The sequence below is a fragment of the Myotis daubentonii genome, chromosome 7, assembly GCF_963259705.1.
Source record: "Myotis daubentonii chromosome 7, mMyoDau2.1, whole genome shotgun sequence".
Taxonomy (NCBI): Eukaryota; Metazoa; Chordata; class Mammalia; order Chiroptera; family Vespertilionidae; genus Myotis; species Myotis daubentonii.
This window is the reverse complement of record NC_081846.1, coordinates 85,973,027-85,986,828: the sequence shown is the minus strand read 5'-3', so window position 1 is coordinate 85,986,828 and position 13,802 is coordinate 85,973,027. Positions and strand designations below refer to the sequence as shown.

Sequence of the window (13,802 nt, the reverse complement as noted above, 5' to 3'; positions counted from 1 at the left end):
GCTACTATTAATTTCTCTAACTTTTCTCTCACAAAATACAAGTTTCCTAAGCTCTAGTCTGTGCTACATTCTATTTGCCCCCCTCTCCTACTTCTCGGCCTCCTGGTGCCATTCCTCCTCCAGCTTAGGGTGTCCTCGAAGGCTGAAGTCTGCAGTCCGGCCAGCTGGCCCCCCAGCACCTCAGTACCTCAGTATCCTCAGCTGTGGAAGGTGCTGACAATGGGCCCTCCTCACAGGGCTGGGGGTGAGACGAGGCAGTGCGTGTAATGAGGTGCCCAGCATGTGGCTAACAGTTAGTAGGCGGGAGCGAGTGCCAACATCGCGCCAGCGGCTGCGTGCAGGCTCTGCCGCCCCCAGGGCGTACTGCGCGCCTAGCGACATGCAGCCTCGCCACCAAAGGGACAGGGCTGCTCCGGAGTCTGTGCCTAAAGAGCCACCACTTGCTTATCTGGCTTCCCCGCTTTCTTCAGCACGCCACCATTGACCAGTTCAATAAGGGACACAGGGAACGCATCTGCATTTATATATTAACTGTCCCCAGCGGTTCTCCCTCACCATTGGGTTTGGTGCTGGAGAAAGTCATGAGAAAGTCTGATCTCCGGATTCCACTCTCCGGAGCATTCCTTTCCATCCTCACGTGTGGCCTGGCTAGCCTTCCGCTTGCTGAGCTGGAAGGTGGTCAGAAGCCTTTTGCTGTGTATCTCACTCAGCTGTGTCACTTGCCAAAGATACCACCGTGTCTCCATCCCTCTGTGTAGCCCTGCAGTCAGCAAATATGTCCTGGGATGATGCTATTCTCGATCGTCCTGACCACCAGTAAGAAACACTTTACGGGGCCTCCTGTTGTCTGGAGATCCCAAGGTCTTGGCCTCCCCTCGGCAATCCTTGTCCGTTCACCCATCACAGGCGTGAGGGGAGGCAGGGAGGAGCAGCGGGGTGAGCTTTCCTAGTCCCATTCCTGTCGGGAAGGAGTGGCTTTGCCCGTGGACGCCCTACGGCTTCCGGGCCCCGCAGGTGAAGCGCGATAAGATAGGTTAGTCAAGGGGTTTTTGGAGAAAAAAAGAGGCAAACAGGGTGTGACACTCGCTTCCTTTGGAAAGCTAAGTGCTGGGGGGTGGGCAGCGCATGGCAGCTATTGTAGGAGCATGAATGGGTTCGACAGAGAGGCTGTGGCTGGACTAGGGGCTGAGTCCAAAAGGGCCGCCCAAGCCAGGAGGCCCCCGGGGGACCTGGCCTCTTCAGCAAGGTGCAGTGCTTGCGGTGTCCTCCTCGTGCTGATCCGGGGAGGGGGAGGGGTTTGCTCTTCGCTGGATGTGCTGCCTGCTGGGTTGGTGGCCCCGGGCTGTGGGTAACGCCTATAACCAAAAAGTAGCCTGAGGCCAAAGCAAGACCAAAGGCTCTGGGATTATGCCCAAATCAATACAAAGTTGTAAAAATGTACATTTTGAAAATAGAAAACTATTTGTAAATGCCTGATGTGTCCATCATAGTTGAAAAAGAAAAGAGAGTGAAAGTATTGAAATAAGAACACTGGGCAATATAGCCCCAGGAACTCTTGCTAAACTAGCCATTTTTATGCTACGTTACCATTTATGTGAATTGGATTCGTTCTCCCTGAGTGTGTGACACCAGGTGGATGTCCACGATCTCACAGTAGTCAAAAGTAAACAAGTGCAACACAGTTCTGTGGAATGTGGCTGGTCTCCAACAGTAATAAGATCTTGACCAAACTCATGTATTGCTGGCTCTTCCAAAATTATCAACAGTGTCTTGCTGTTTTAATTGTGTATGATTTCTTGTCAACAGTACAAGGCAGGTCACAGAATCCTTTACTCATGTCCCCCAAGCTCAGGGAAATCTTGGCGCCATCATTAGACCCAACTCCTGGCAGTGCAGTCATCATGCATGAGGATGGCCGGATGGCCAGTTGAGTTGACGCTAAGGGCTCTATGTCAGGTTCAAATCTTGTAAGGGGAATTAGCTTTACTCAAATGTTGGCACTGGGCAAGCCTGAGCACAAAATCCCTGGGGGGCATGGATGTTGGGTGCTTCCAGTTCCCAGAGACAAAGTTGCTTTATAACCTAATGGGCCAATGGGCAGCTCCACGGGCCTTCCGGCAATCAGTTAGCAAAGAAGTATCTGAAACAGTGTGTACAAAACACTCCTGCTCACTGTGTAAAATCAGCCTATAGTTCCTAGTCTACCTGTGAAATGGAGGCAAGATGACTTACTGGCCAAAAAAGTGACCCCGGACTGTCCAACCGCAAGGCCTATGGGTCAAGTTAGATGCCTGACAAGCCAGGGAAGCCCAAAGCTCCCGTGGGCTGCGTGCCGCCCAAACTGCATTCACTGTCCACACAGCCAAGGGGTTTCACTGCAGGTGAATAAAAGCCATCACTGAATTCTACAGCCTCAAAATAATAACAGCCAAGGTGTATCGCTACACCAACAAAGTGGGAAACCAAAGCAAGAAAATGCCGAGACCAGTGGAGCAGAGTGATGGGCGAAGCCTCAAAAAAAAAAAAAAAAAAAAAAGAGCTACCCAGGAGGCTCAGTGGTCAGCCTAGGAGACCAGCTTGTAAAGCCAGGTCAGCAGCACCATCCACATGAAGCAGATCATTTAAAACCACAGAGGCGGGGTTCCCCAAGTTCAAGGCCCCGGCTTGCCCTTGTTCCTTCACCCATCCATTCATTCATTCACTCATCACTCATGTCTCCTCCTGCACCGCACTCTCCTGATTCCCTCCCTGGTCTCTGCCCCAGACCCACTTCCCTTTTCTGTCCTCTGAGTGCCTGTGTCCAGGGCTCGGGCCTCAGTCTACTCAATCCCTGGGTGACCTCATGGCCAGTCCCACAGCCCGACGACCCGTCAATATTCAGGCGGTGCCAACATTTATCTCCCTAGCGCTCATCTCTCTTTTGACTACAAACTGGTAGATTCAATTTAATTTACTTAAAGGAGGAATTTAAAAGACAAGCAACCAACAAAGCACCAGAGCAACCACAAAAGCTTATCAGATTGAGCAGGAAATGTGCGCAGGTATCACCCTCGGTCTGAATTGTGTGGCTGTGCAGTGCACAACCTGAGCGCCTGTGGCAAGGCCTGCATGGTGTTTTAGTGTTTCACGTACAGTTGTTATTCATAGGTGCCAGCACTGTCTCTGCTTATGGACACAGCCACAGGTGTTTAATAGGTTGTGCTTCAAAACCCTTTTGGTAAACTAATATTCTGTGTCTTGGGAATTATTATTTTTTTTTTTTAAAGAATGACTTGGCCATAAGATTCTCTAGCTTTCTCCCAAATTCTCCCTTCCTTTTTGTTGCTGCTGCCACCAGTCTAGTTCAGACTCTTGAGGCCTAAATGATTTCATTCCCAGCACAATGATCTCCTGCTCCCCTGCCTGCCCCCACTTCGGTCACACCTTCTCACTGCAGCTCCACTGGCCTTCCTAAAAGTCGTTCCCATCAAGACTGCCCAGAAAGCTCAGCGGTTCCCTTCTGCCTGTGGAACTTAATGGAATTATAGACCACCAGGCCGGGTAGGCTGAGCCCGGGGCTGCTGAGCCCAGGTCATCCTGGGCATCGCAGTGTTGGACACTTTGGGGCACTGACCGAGTTGAAGCCCCCATCTGAGGTTTGACTGCCCTCTGTTGCATTCCCACCAGTCTCCAGTGATGGCTAAGCAATGAGATCATCTTTGGGCATCTAGACGATGCACTGGTTCTAGCTCTACCCTCTGGAGTCACAGGGCACAAGCCCATTCCTGTCCTCTCCACGGCGACTCTCAAGATTGACACAGCTAACCTGCCTCCAGTGCCCTTTTCTCTTTTCCAGGCTTGTCATCCCCATGCCTTCCCTGACCCGATGTCCTTTCACCAGGACTCAGCGACCTGCTTTAGAATGTGGCTCTCAGGGACAACCCATAGGTTCAGTGTCGTCTGACGGGCCACTGTGGGCAGGATTACCCTCTCTTTCTTGCTACAATCTCTACTTCCCTGAGTAGAGTCCAGACTAAGATCACAGGAGCTATTTTATTTGACCGACACACCTCGTGGGTGAAATTTTTATGACCTCTCCAGAGTGAAGGTGAAATTCAGTTTGTGCATATGAGGCAGTGCACACACACACTTTGTAACCAGGCTGAGTGGGTCCAAATCTCACCTCTGCCACTGACTACTGAGTGTCCTTGGACAAGTTACTTAACCTCTCTGTGTCTCATCTCTATGTCTATAAAATAGAAATAATAATGGTAGATCTTATGTGGTTCTGGTACAGATTGAATGTATGTATATAATGTATCTCTATCTATATGTATAGCCTAGAATAGAAGAGTGCCTCACTAAGTGTTATTATTGTTCTACCAAAAGGCCGATTGTGAGAACATCAACTGTAGTAAAAGCAGAAATATTACCTTGTTTAGTTTGTTTTTTGTAACCATTTATTTTTATCTTCTTTTTAAAGCTTAAAAATAACAAAATTCTTCTCTCTGGAAAGAGAATCAAGCCGTTTTCTGCAATATAAATAGTGGCTACAGTGTATTGCAAAAATCTCAGAATGGCTCCTGGTTCTCTAGGAAATAATCAAGTTACATTTTATAATTTAGAAGTGATTCAAAGTTTCTGCTTTGAACCCTCATTTTGGACAAAATATGCACTTGCAAAGATGAAAGGGCAGGAAACAAATGGACAACTCCCCTGACATTTAAAAACAGCCTCCAATGCTCACAGTGGACCACTGTGGACAGCTATTTACATCCGAAACCCAGACACCACATGCCGGGAGCTGGGGCGCAGCACCCACTTCAGAGGGGATTTTTCTCCCAAAGGCCCTGAGCCGCACGGGGACCCAGGTCCTTGGGGCATGCAGAGACGGACTGTCCACATTCATCAGAACCTCACTAAGACTTGGAGGCTTGGGGGGAAATAATACTCTCATTTTATTTGACATTGAATTGAAAGATGAATATAAGGTACCAAGAGGCAAAATTAGAATTACAGTCAATTCAAGTTTTGATCTTGGAAAAAAATGTACCTGGGCATTATTTTAAATTATCTGCATGACACAAATGATCCTAAGTGTTTTTATCTCCAAGTGTCTAATTCCAATTTACACTGTGCCAGATATGTAAAAGCTGTCACCGTTAGGCATTTGAAAATATCATATCTGCCGGAAACCAATTCCAGCATGTTCAGCGGGCTGAATCATCTGGAGTGGCAATGGCATTTCCCCAAACCTGAAAAGGGATGATGGTTGGCTGCCAGACAGCTAAAAAGGCATCTTAATCTACATGTTATTGCCTCCTACTGGCCAAACACCTGAATAGCCATAGGCTAATTCCCCATTCTGACAATGCTTGTGTATACCCTTTGAAGTGTTTATCTCTGCCTCACCTCAGGACAAATTGTGTTAATAAAAAGCATGGGGTCCTGGGATGAGGAGACCTGAGACCTTAGAACTTAGAACTTAGCTCCTTCAGCAAGGCTCCTCTGACCCCCAAATGCCTTTCAAAATTATGCTTCATCTCTGGACTCCTATTTAATCTACACACAGCCTTCTCCAGATTGCTGAACCCTTCTAGATGCTGGGACAAGAACCCCGGCACATATCCAAGTGTGGTTTATTCTCTTTTGTAACTTGAGACCTACTCTCCAAATCCTCTTTGGTCTAAGAACTCTAAGGAAATTGGAAACTTGAAAATTTGTCTCTTCTTACCTGACGTTGGCTCAATAGTAAAGGCCGGATGAGACTGAATCACAGCAACACGGAACTCAAAATCTACAGGGCAGCTGCACTGCAAAGGAATAATGTATTTTTTGCTGCAAAAAAAAAAAGAAAAATAGAAAATATCAGCAATCTTGGCAATTCCCTTCCGCCTACGGAACTGAATAGAATTACAGGCCACCAGGCAGGGTGGGCTAGTACAGTGATCTCCAAACTCCACTCTGAGATGTCTACATCAGAATGACTGGTCGGGGGGGGGGGGGGGCGCGGAGGGAATGAGGCACAGAGGGGTTAAGTAACTTGTCCAAGGACTCTCAGTAGTAGGTGGCGGAGGTGAGATTTGGACCCACAGAGTGTACGCATGCACTGCCTTCTTCTACAGGACACCAGACCCTTCCCAAGCGGCTCAACACAAGTGACCCTGGGCATTGCAGTGTCAACATATAGCTAGCTCTTTGGGTGCAAAGAATAGAGACGCAATGTATAATAAACAACTACAACAATGACAACAGTCAACGCCAGAACAATAATTCCTGGGTGCCAGCCTGCTCCACATTTCCCAGACAGCAACGGTTCTAATCCTGTGTGGTAGTACTATGATCTCCCCACTTACAGATGAGGAAACAGGCACAAAAGAGAATAAATGTCCTGCTCACGGTGACATGGCTACAGGAGGCAACCAATCACTGTGTTTCTCTCACATCGATATTTCTCCCTGTCTTTCCCTCTCTCTTCTATTCTCTCTAAGAATCAATAGAAAAACATCTTCAAATGAAGATTAAAAAAAAAAATTAAGAGAATGATTCCCTATTTTGAATAAAACCCAACCCAAATCTTTAAAATACTAGACTTATGGGCCTGGCCAGGTGGCTCAGTTGGTTGGAGCGTCATCCTGTACGCCAAAAGGTTGCGGGTTTGATTCCCAGTCAGGGCACATGCCTAGATTTCAGGTTTCATCCCTGAAATGGGGGTATACAAGGAGACAACTGATCAATGTTTCTCTCTCACATTGGTGTTTCTCTCTCTCTCTCCCCTCCTCTCTCAAAAATCAATAAACATATCTTCAGGTGAGGATTTAAACACAAACCAAAAACAAAATTAAACTTATGTTATGATCATGTACACATTTTGTGCCTATTAGAAGAGGGCATAGATTTGCCTTATAGTAAGCAAATATTATAAAATAATTTAATATAAATTCAAATTTCTTTCTTGTCCCTTCCCTAAATAAATGCTAGCAGAGGGCCAGACATCCCTTTAGTTGCTAGTTAATTATATAGCACCAGGCGATGCTCGACCAACTGAGCCACCCTGCTGGGCTGCTTATCTTATTTTCAAAGACATGATTTCACTGGCACTGGAGCCTCATAGTAGACTCAGGGATCCTTAATGATACAGGCAAATAAAAACACAAGTTTACATAAAGACATGTGCACATAACAGGCACTTAATTACTTTCACACCCAGGGAATTCACCACCAGCCTCATCTAGACTAAGCTCAGACCAATACTAGAGGCAGAGACCAAAGAAGAGGTGGGGTCAGAGAGGCGTAAGGTTTCTCTTTTGCTGGCCCTAGACTCCCTTCTTGCCCTTGGTTTAATTCCTTCCCAAACTTTAGTTAGTCCTCCACGTTGGTGCTGAAAGAACAAAGCAGAACTGACTATCCCCATCCTTGTAGAGCTGGGTCTTCAGCCTGACCCCTATTCCACCCAGGGAGTGACCACAGGAATGCCAGAAATGTCCTAACTCCCCCAACCACCGCCTGAGTGGACCAATGAAGCTCAAGGAACGCAGTTAGGGTCCTAACAAGGCTATACCATAAATTGTTCCCTATGCGTCGCTGTTGACCAATCAGGACGTAGTGAGGGACGGCTCAAACCTTAGAATGTGTTGGTCACTTCCTGACCTTTGTGCTGAAAGACCCTGACCAGAGTGACCAGTCTCTGTAACCCACGTCCCTTACCTAAGCCCGCCCAAATGACTAGCCCTATATAACCTTTGTTCTCCTGGGAATCACGCTCTCGTCTCACCGCTGTGTCGGTAAAGGGGCTGAGGGCCAAACCTGGGTTTGCAATAAAGACTCTTTGTTTATTGCATCGGAGGAGGCTCCCTGGTGGTTGATTCTTGGGGACCCGGAACTCTGGGCATAACAGTGCAACCACCCTACTCCCCAGCCTCGCCCATACCCCTGTGGTTTAGGCTGGAATGCTGCTGAAAACCTGGGAAACCAGCAGAATTAAATGAAGTCCCCTCTGTGTGCTTGTGAAAAAGTGGCGGCATTTCTCTGGAGATTGGAAAGGAATGAAAGGAATGGGTTCAGGAAAAGGTACAAGTGACCAGGGATACACTCTGTCACTTGTGGAGATACTATATACCCTATTTATATATTTCAAAAATTGTGGCAAAATGTACATAAAAGGTTTACCATTTTAACCATTTTTAAGCGGCATTAAGCAGATTCACATTGTTTTTGCAACCATCACCACCATCCATCCGCAGGACTTTTACCACCTTGTAAAACTGAAACTCTGTTCCCATTAAACAGTAACTTTCCATTCCCCGCTCCCTCCGGGACCTGGCAACCAGCCTTGAATTTGACGGCCCTAGGTAGCCCACATCAGTGGAATGATACAGTATAAAATACCTTTTACAGCTACCTCCACTTAAAAATATGTGTTAATATGAATAATACATTTAATAGAAAATAACACCTTACAACTGACCAAAGTTGCAGATGATGTGGGTGAGGTGTGGAATCAGGGGCGGCTCATTGGAAACAGCAGGGCCCGCGGCCAGAGAGCAGGGAGGTCTGTCTGGCCTCAGCAAGAAGTCGCCTTGGGGGGAAGGAGGGGAAGAGCCTCCTGCAGACGGATTTCATTTTGTTGAGGAAAACATAGCATTTATTCAGAGAAGATAAGAATACACTAAAACCTCTGGTAGCTTTGGCACCTTTTAAAGCCGAGGTCGGAGGAACCGCGTGCTAACTGCGTTCAATCAGGCTTCCTTGAGGCGGAATGACCTGTCATGACATTTGGCCTGAAACCGCCCGCAGGCAGCAGCTGCCAGCCTGCAGGTCCTGTGGCTTACCCACCAGCAAGTATTAGAACAAAAAGGTCACCTGGCAGTGGAATAGGAAACACATTTTTAAAGCAAAGCAACTTAAACTCAAATACTTTGGGGTTTAAAATTGTAGTACATACGACTTTTTAGTGAGAAAATTTGGGCATTTGTAAGAGAAAGCAACTATTTAAGAAAAAAGTCACAATGCAATTGAATGGTTGCTTGTTACTCTACTCTAAATATTATGACACCATTAAATAACCACATTCCTGAATTCATATGAACAGTGTGTGTGTGTGTGTGTGTGTGTGTGTGTGTGTGTGTGTGTGTGCAGGTATCACAACCAGTGACACTGGGCAGCAGAGCAGAAGCAGCAGTGACCAGAGGTGGCCGCCTGTACAGTACTTGGTATGAGGTTCAACAGCATGTAAAACAAACGAGGAGGAGGAGAGCCCAGAAAACACTTTCAGTTGAGGGTGTCTCTCCAAGACCAACCATCACCCACAATTTCTTTTTTCTTTTCTGTTTTAAATATATTTTATTAATTTTTTACAGAGAGGAAGGAAGAGGGATAGAGAGTTAGAAACATCCATGAGAGAGAAACATTGATCAGCTGCCTCCTGCACACTCCCTACTGGGTATGTGCCCGCAACCAAGGTACATGCCCTTGATCAGAATCGAACCTGGGACCCTTGAGTCCCCAGGCTGATGCTCTATCCACTGAGCCAAACAGGTTAGGGCCACCCACAATTTCTGCCTTTGCTTCTTCTAGGAATGTGCTTTGGGTAAACACTGAAATTCCTTGTTATATTCTTAAATATTGAATTGAGAATTAATTCACGGCTATATTTTATAATAATATTTTAAAGTTCCTTACAGCTTTATATCATGATACTTAGTTTCATAGGAACCACAAATGTATATGCTTTTGAAATTAATGAATCAGTCCAAGAATTTATACAAAGGCTAGAAGACCCGAAACAAGAAAAATCCTCCATGTTTAATTACTGTCCTGGACACACTTTCATTTGCTCTAGATGATGACCATAAATTTGTGCTTCCCACTGTATGGGAGAACATATTTGGCAAAGATACATCTGATAAAGGGTTAATATCCAAAATATATAAGGACTCATCCAACTTAACAAAAGGAATACAAACAATCCAATAAAATAATAGGCCAAGGTCCTAAATAGACACTTCTCCAAAGTGGACATACAGATGGCTAAGTGACATATGAAAAAATGCTCAAAGTCACTGATCATCAGAGAGATGGAAATTAAAATGACAATGAGGTATCACCTTACACCCGTCAGAATGGCTACCATCAACAAATCAACAAATGACAAGTGCTGGCGAGGATGCGGAGAAAAGGGAACCCTAGTGCACTGCTGGTGGGAATGCAGACTGGTGCAGCCATAATGGAAAAGAGTATGGCATTTCCTCAAAAAATTAAATATGGAATTTCCATTTGACCCAGTGATCCTACTTCTAGGAATATATCCTAAGAAACCTGAAACACCAATCAAAAAGAATGTATGAACCCCTCCATACATAGCAGTGTTATTTACAATAGCTAAGATCTGGAAACAGCCCAAGTGCTCATCAGTAGACGAGTGGATAAAAAAGCTGTGGTACATTTATACCATGGAATACTATGCAGCAGTAAAAAGGAAGGATCTCTTACCCTTTGAGACAGCATGGAGGGACCTGGAGAGTATCATGCTAAGTGAAATGAGTCAGTCAGAGAAAGCCAAGTATCACATGATCTCACTCATATGTAGAATGAAGAAAATACTAGTAAACTGATGAACAAAATAGATTCAGAGACATAGAAACATGGAACAGGCTGTGGAACCTCAGAGGGAAGGGGGAGGGTAGGTGGGTGGGAAGTGATCAGCCAAAGAGCTTGTATGCATATATGCATAACCCATGGACACAGATAACTGGGTGGTGAAAGCCTGGGGCGGGGGGCAGGGGCGGGCTAGAAGGAGTCAATGAGGGAAAACGGCGGACACGTGTAATACTTTCAACAATAAAGATTTTTTTTAATGAAATAAAAAAATAATAAATGAAGAGTGAAGCACATAAGCCCTCTAGTTATTATAGATCCTTGTGATTTAGGGGTTGGATAATTTTCTTTTCCTGCTAAAATTTAGAAGAAAAAAAAACATGGTCAAGATGAGTAACTCGATCAATACTAGGTCAGCAAAGGGATATTAAATCAAAGGCATTTTAACTACAAAATATGGGAGAATTTTTCATGCAGTAAAAATTCAGGCTACTGTGAGTTAATAGTGATGCTTTATCTGAATCGAAATTTCAAAGCAATTTTAAAATGTAAGTTCACTACTGCTTAATAACCCAAGTAGGGGCTGAAGTAAAAAACAAGTTTTTTGATTAGTTCAGGTCATCCTTGTCAGAATGTTTTCATGAAATGCTGCTGTTCCTTCAAATCCACTTTGAGTTTAGGACACATGAGACCTTAGCACGAGTAAGAAGCGTATTTCCCTCGGTGAGCTGAGAAATGTGAATTCCTTCTTTGAGCGGGCTTCTAATATCCTCCTGAAGGTCAACGTTATCTTCTCCTGACACCCGCATCCTAAGCCAGTCACAGCTGGCTCTCGGGCCCCCTGCTGCTCCAGCGGGGCCAACTGCTCGCATCACTCTTGCCCTCCCAGGGCTGGTGGAAGCTCCCATCCCCCAGGCTCCAGTTGGGCATCCCATTCTGACCTTGGTTATTCCCACACTTTCTAAAATCAGACACAGTCCCACCACTTAAGGAAAAGCATCCTTTGGCAAACTCTTTAAATTAATGATGGGAAAGTTCCAGAGACTAAAATATCCTGGCTTAGAAAGGAGCAGCAGGGACCTTCTCTGTCCGTGTTGTGGATGTGGCCTGTGGTCTGCCGAGGGTCTGCAGCCCTGAGAGGCGCACACGGTTCCACTTGCTGTGAGAGCAGCGTGGCTGCCCTGCCCACGGGACCAGGTGCAGAGTAGAAATGGGAAAGTGAGGGGGAAGCCAGGGAGCACCCCGCTGACTTCAAGGCAGCTCGTCTGCAGCAGACGTGAACCAACTGGCAGGGGGGTCAGCTGGTAGCAAAGGAGGGTCAGTTGATGACTCATGGAGAGAACACTGGCCAACTGCCTGGATTTGCTCTAACCAGTTATTTGGTGCCAGGTTGACTCTGCGGGAGAAACCACAGAGCATAATAAATTCACACAAGTCTTTCCAGGACCATGAGAATGGAAAGATAAAATTTCAGTACCTAACATGAGCATGTTCTTGTTTCCTTGTGTGTATAGAAAGGGTAAGATTGTACTTTATCCACAGAGCTTTCTGAGATATGAAGCGATGACAAAATTTAACCCGCTATGATGGTTAGGTTCACCCAGTTATAAAGCATAACTTCCACTCACAGGAGAGAGAGAGAGAGAGAGAGAGCTGGACGTCCTCTGCACCAGTGCTTGATTTTGGGACATTTGACAGAAACTGGAATGCAACTTTCTGTTATTTACAGAAGCTGTCAGAATTCATCTCACTAGAGCGTAACCCACCCAGGCTGTTTATAGGTAGCTGGCAAATGTCCACATGGAAAATGTACAAGCACCAAACCCAGACAATGGAAATGTAACTGATGAATATACACAAGTCCACTTCATGACCTTGTGGAAATGTACTGGTGCCATCCAGGCCTCAGAGAGGCTCTGCCCAGACCACACAGCCTCAATGTAAGGAAACAAACTTAGTGGCACTAAATGCAAACCCTACAACTTCTGGCCATTTTGTCCAAATCAATTCTAGATGCAAAGAGAAATATATCCTTCTGAATTTTCCTTCTGCTGACTTTGTGCTCTCCCTTCACCTTTGTCCTTCTCCATAATGTGCAGTATGTTTTCTTTAGCTGGAGATGGTTGAAATGGGGTGGGAGGTGGAGGTGGAACAAAATATTAGGGGGGGACATATGGTGATGGGGAAAATGATTAAATAAAAAATTACAAATAAAACAAAAGGTTCTCCTTTCATACACATATACATGTATATATATATGTATACACACACACACACACACACACACATATATATATATATATATATATATATATATATATATATATATGAACTTTCATACATTTCATACATTTTTAAGAATAAAAAATGGTGCAGTCACTTCGGACAGTAGTTCAGCATCTCCTCAAAATGTTAAACACAGAATTATCACATAAACTAGCAATCTCACATAATATTTGCATAAAAACATATATACAGCAGATGACCTGATACTGTATATAGAAAACCCTAAATATTCCACAAAAAACTACTAGAACTGATAAATAAATTCAGTAAAGTAGCAGGATACAAAATAAAGATCAAGAAATCAGTTGCATTTCTATACACCAATAATGAACTATCAGAAGGGGAAACTAAGAAACAATCCCACTTACAATTGCATCAAAAATAAAATAAAATACCTAGGAAAAAATTTAACCAAGAAGGTAAAAGACCTGTACTTTGAAAATTATAAGACATTGGAGAAAGAAATTGAAGAAAATACAAATAAATGGAAGCATATACCCTGCTCATGGACAGGAAGAAGTAACATCAGTAAAATGTCCATAATGTCGAAGGCAATCTATAAATTCAATGCAATTCCTATCTAAATATAAATGTCATGTTTCACAGAACTAGAACAAATAATCTTAAAATTTATATGGAACAACAAAAGACCCTGAACAGCAAAAGCAATCTTGAGAAAGAAGAATAAAGTTGGAGGTATCATGCTACCTGATATCAAACAACATTATAAGATTTTAGTCATCAAAACAGCCTAGATCAATGGAATAGAATAGAGAGGCCAGAACTAAACCCATGCTTACACGGGCAATTAATATTTGACTCAGGAAATAAGAACATACAATGGAGTAATGACAGTCTTTTCAATAAATGGTGTGGAAAAACTGTATGGATACATGCAAAAATATGAAAGTAGACCACTTTCTCACACTATATACAAAAAT

The 13,802-nt window shown here is 44.5% G+C and overlaps 1 protein-coding gene across 1 annotated transcript in view; it reads right to left on the bottom strand.

The window, feature by feature from the left end:
• The window catches only part of CFAP221 (cilia and flagella associated protein 221), a 97,548-nt gene that overhangs the window by 56,526 nt on the left and 27,220 nt on the right, over positions 1-13,802 (bottom strand). Inside the window, exon 6 of the mRNA XM_059702516.1 lies at positions 5,714-5,817. Within this exon, the coding sequence (XP_059558499.1) occupies positions 5,714-5,817 (104 nt within the window). The remainder of the gene's footprint in view (positions 1-5,713; positions 5,818-13,802) is intronic.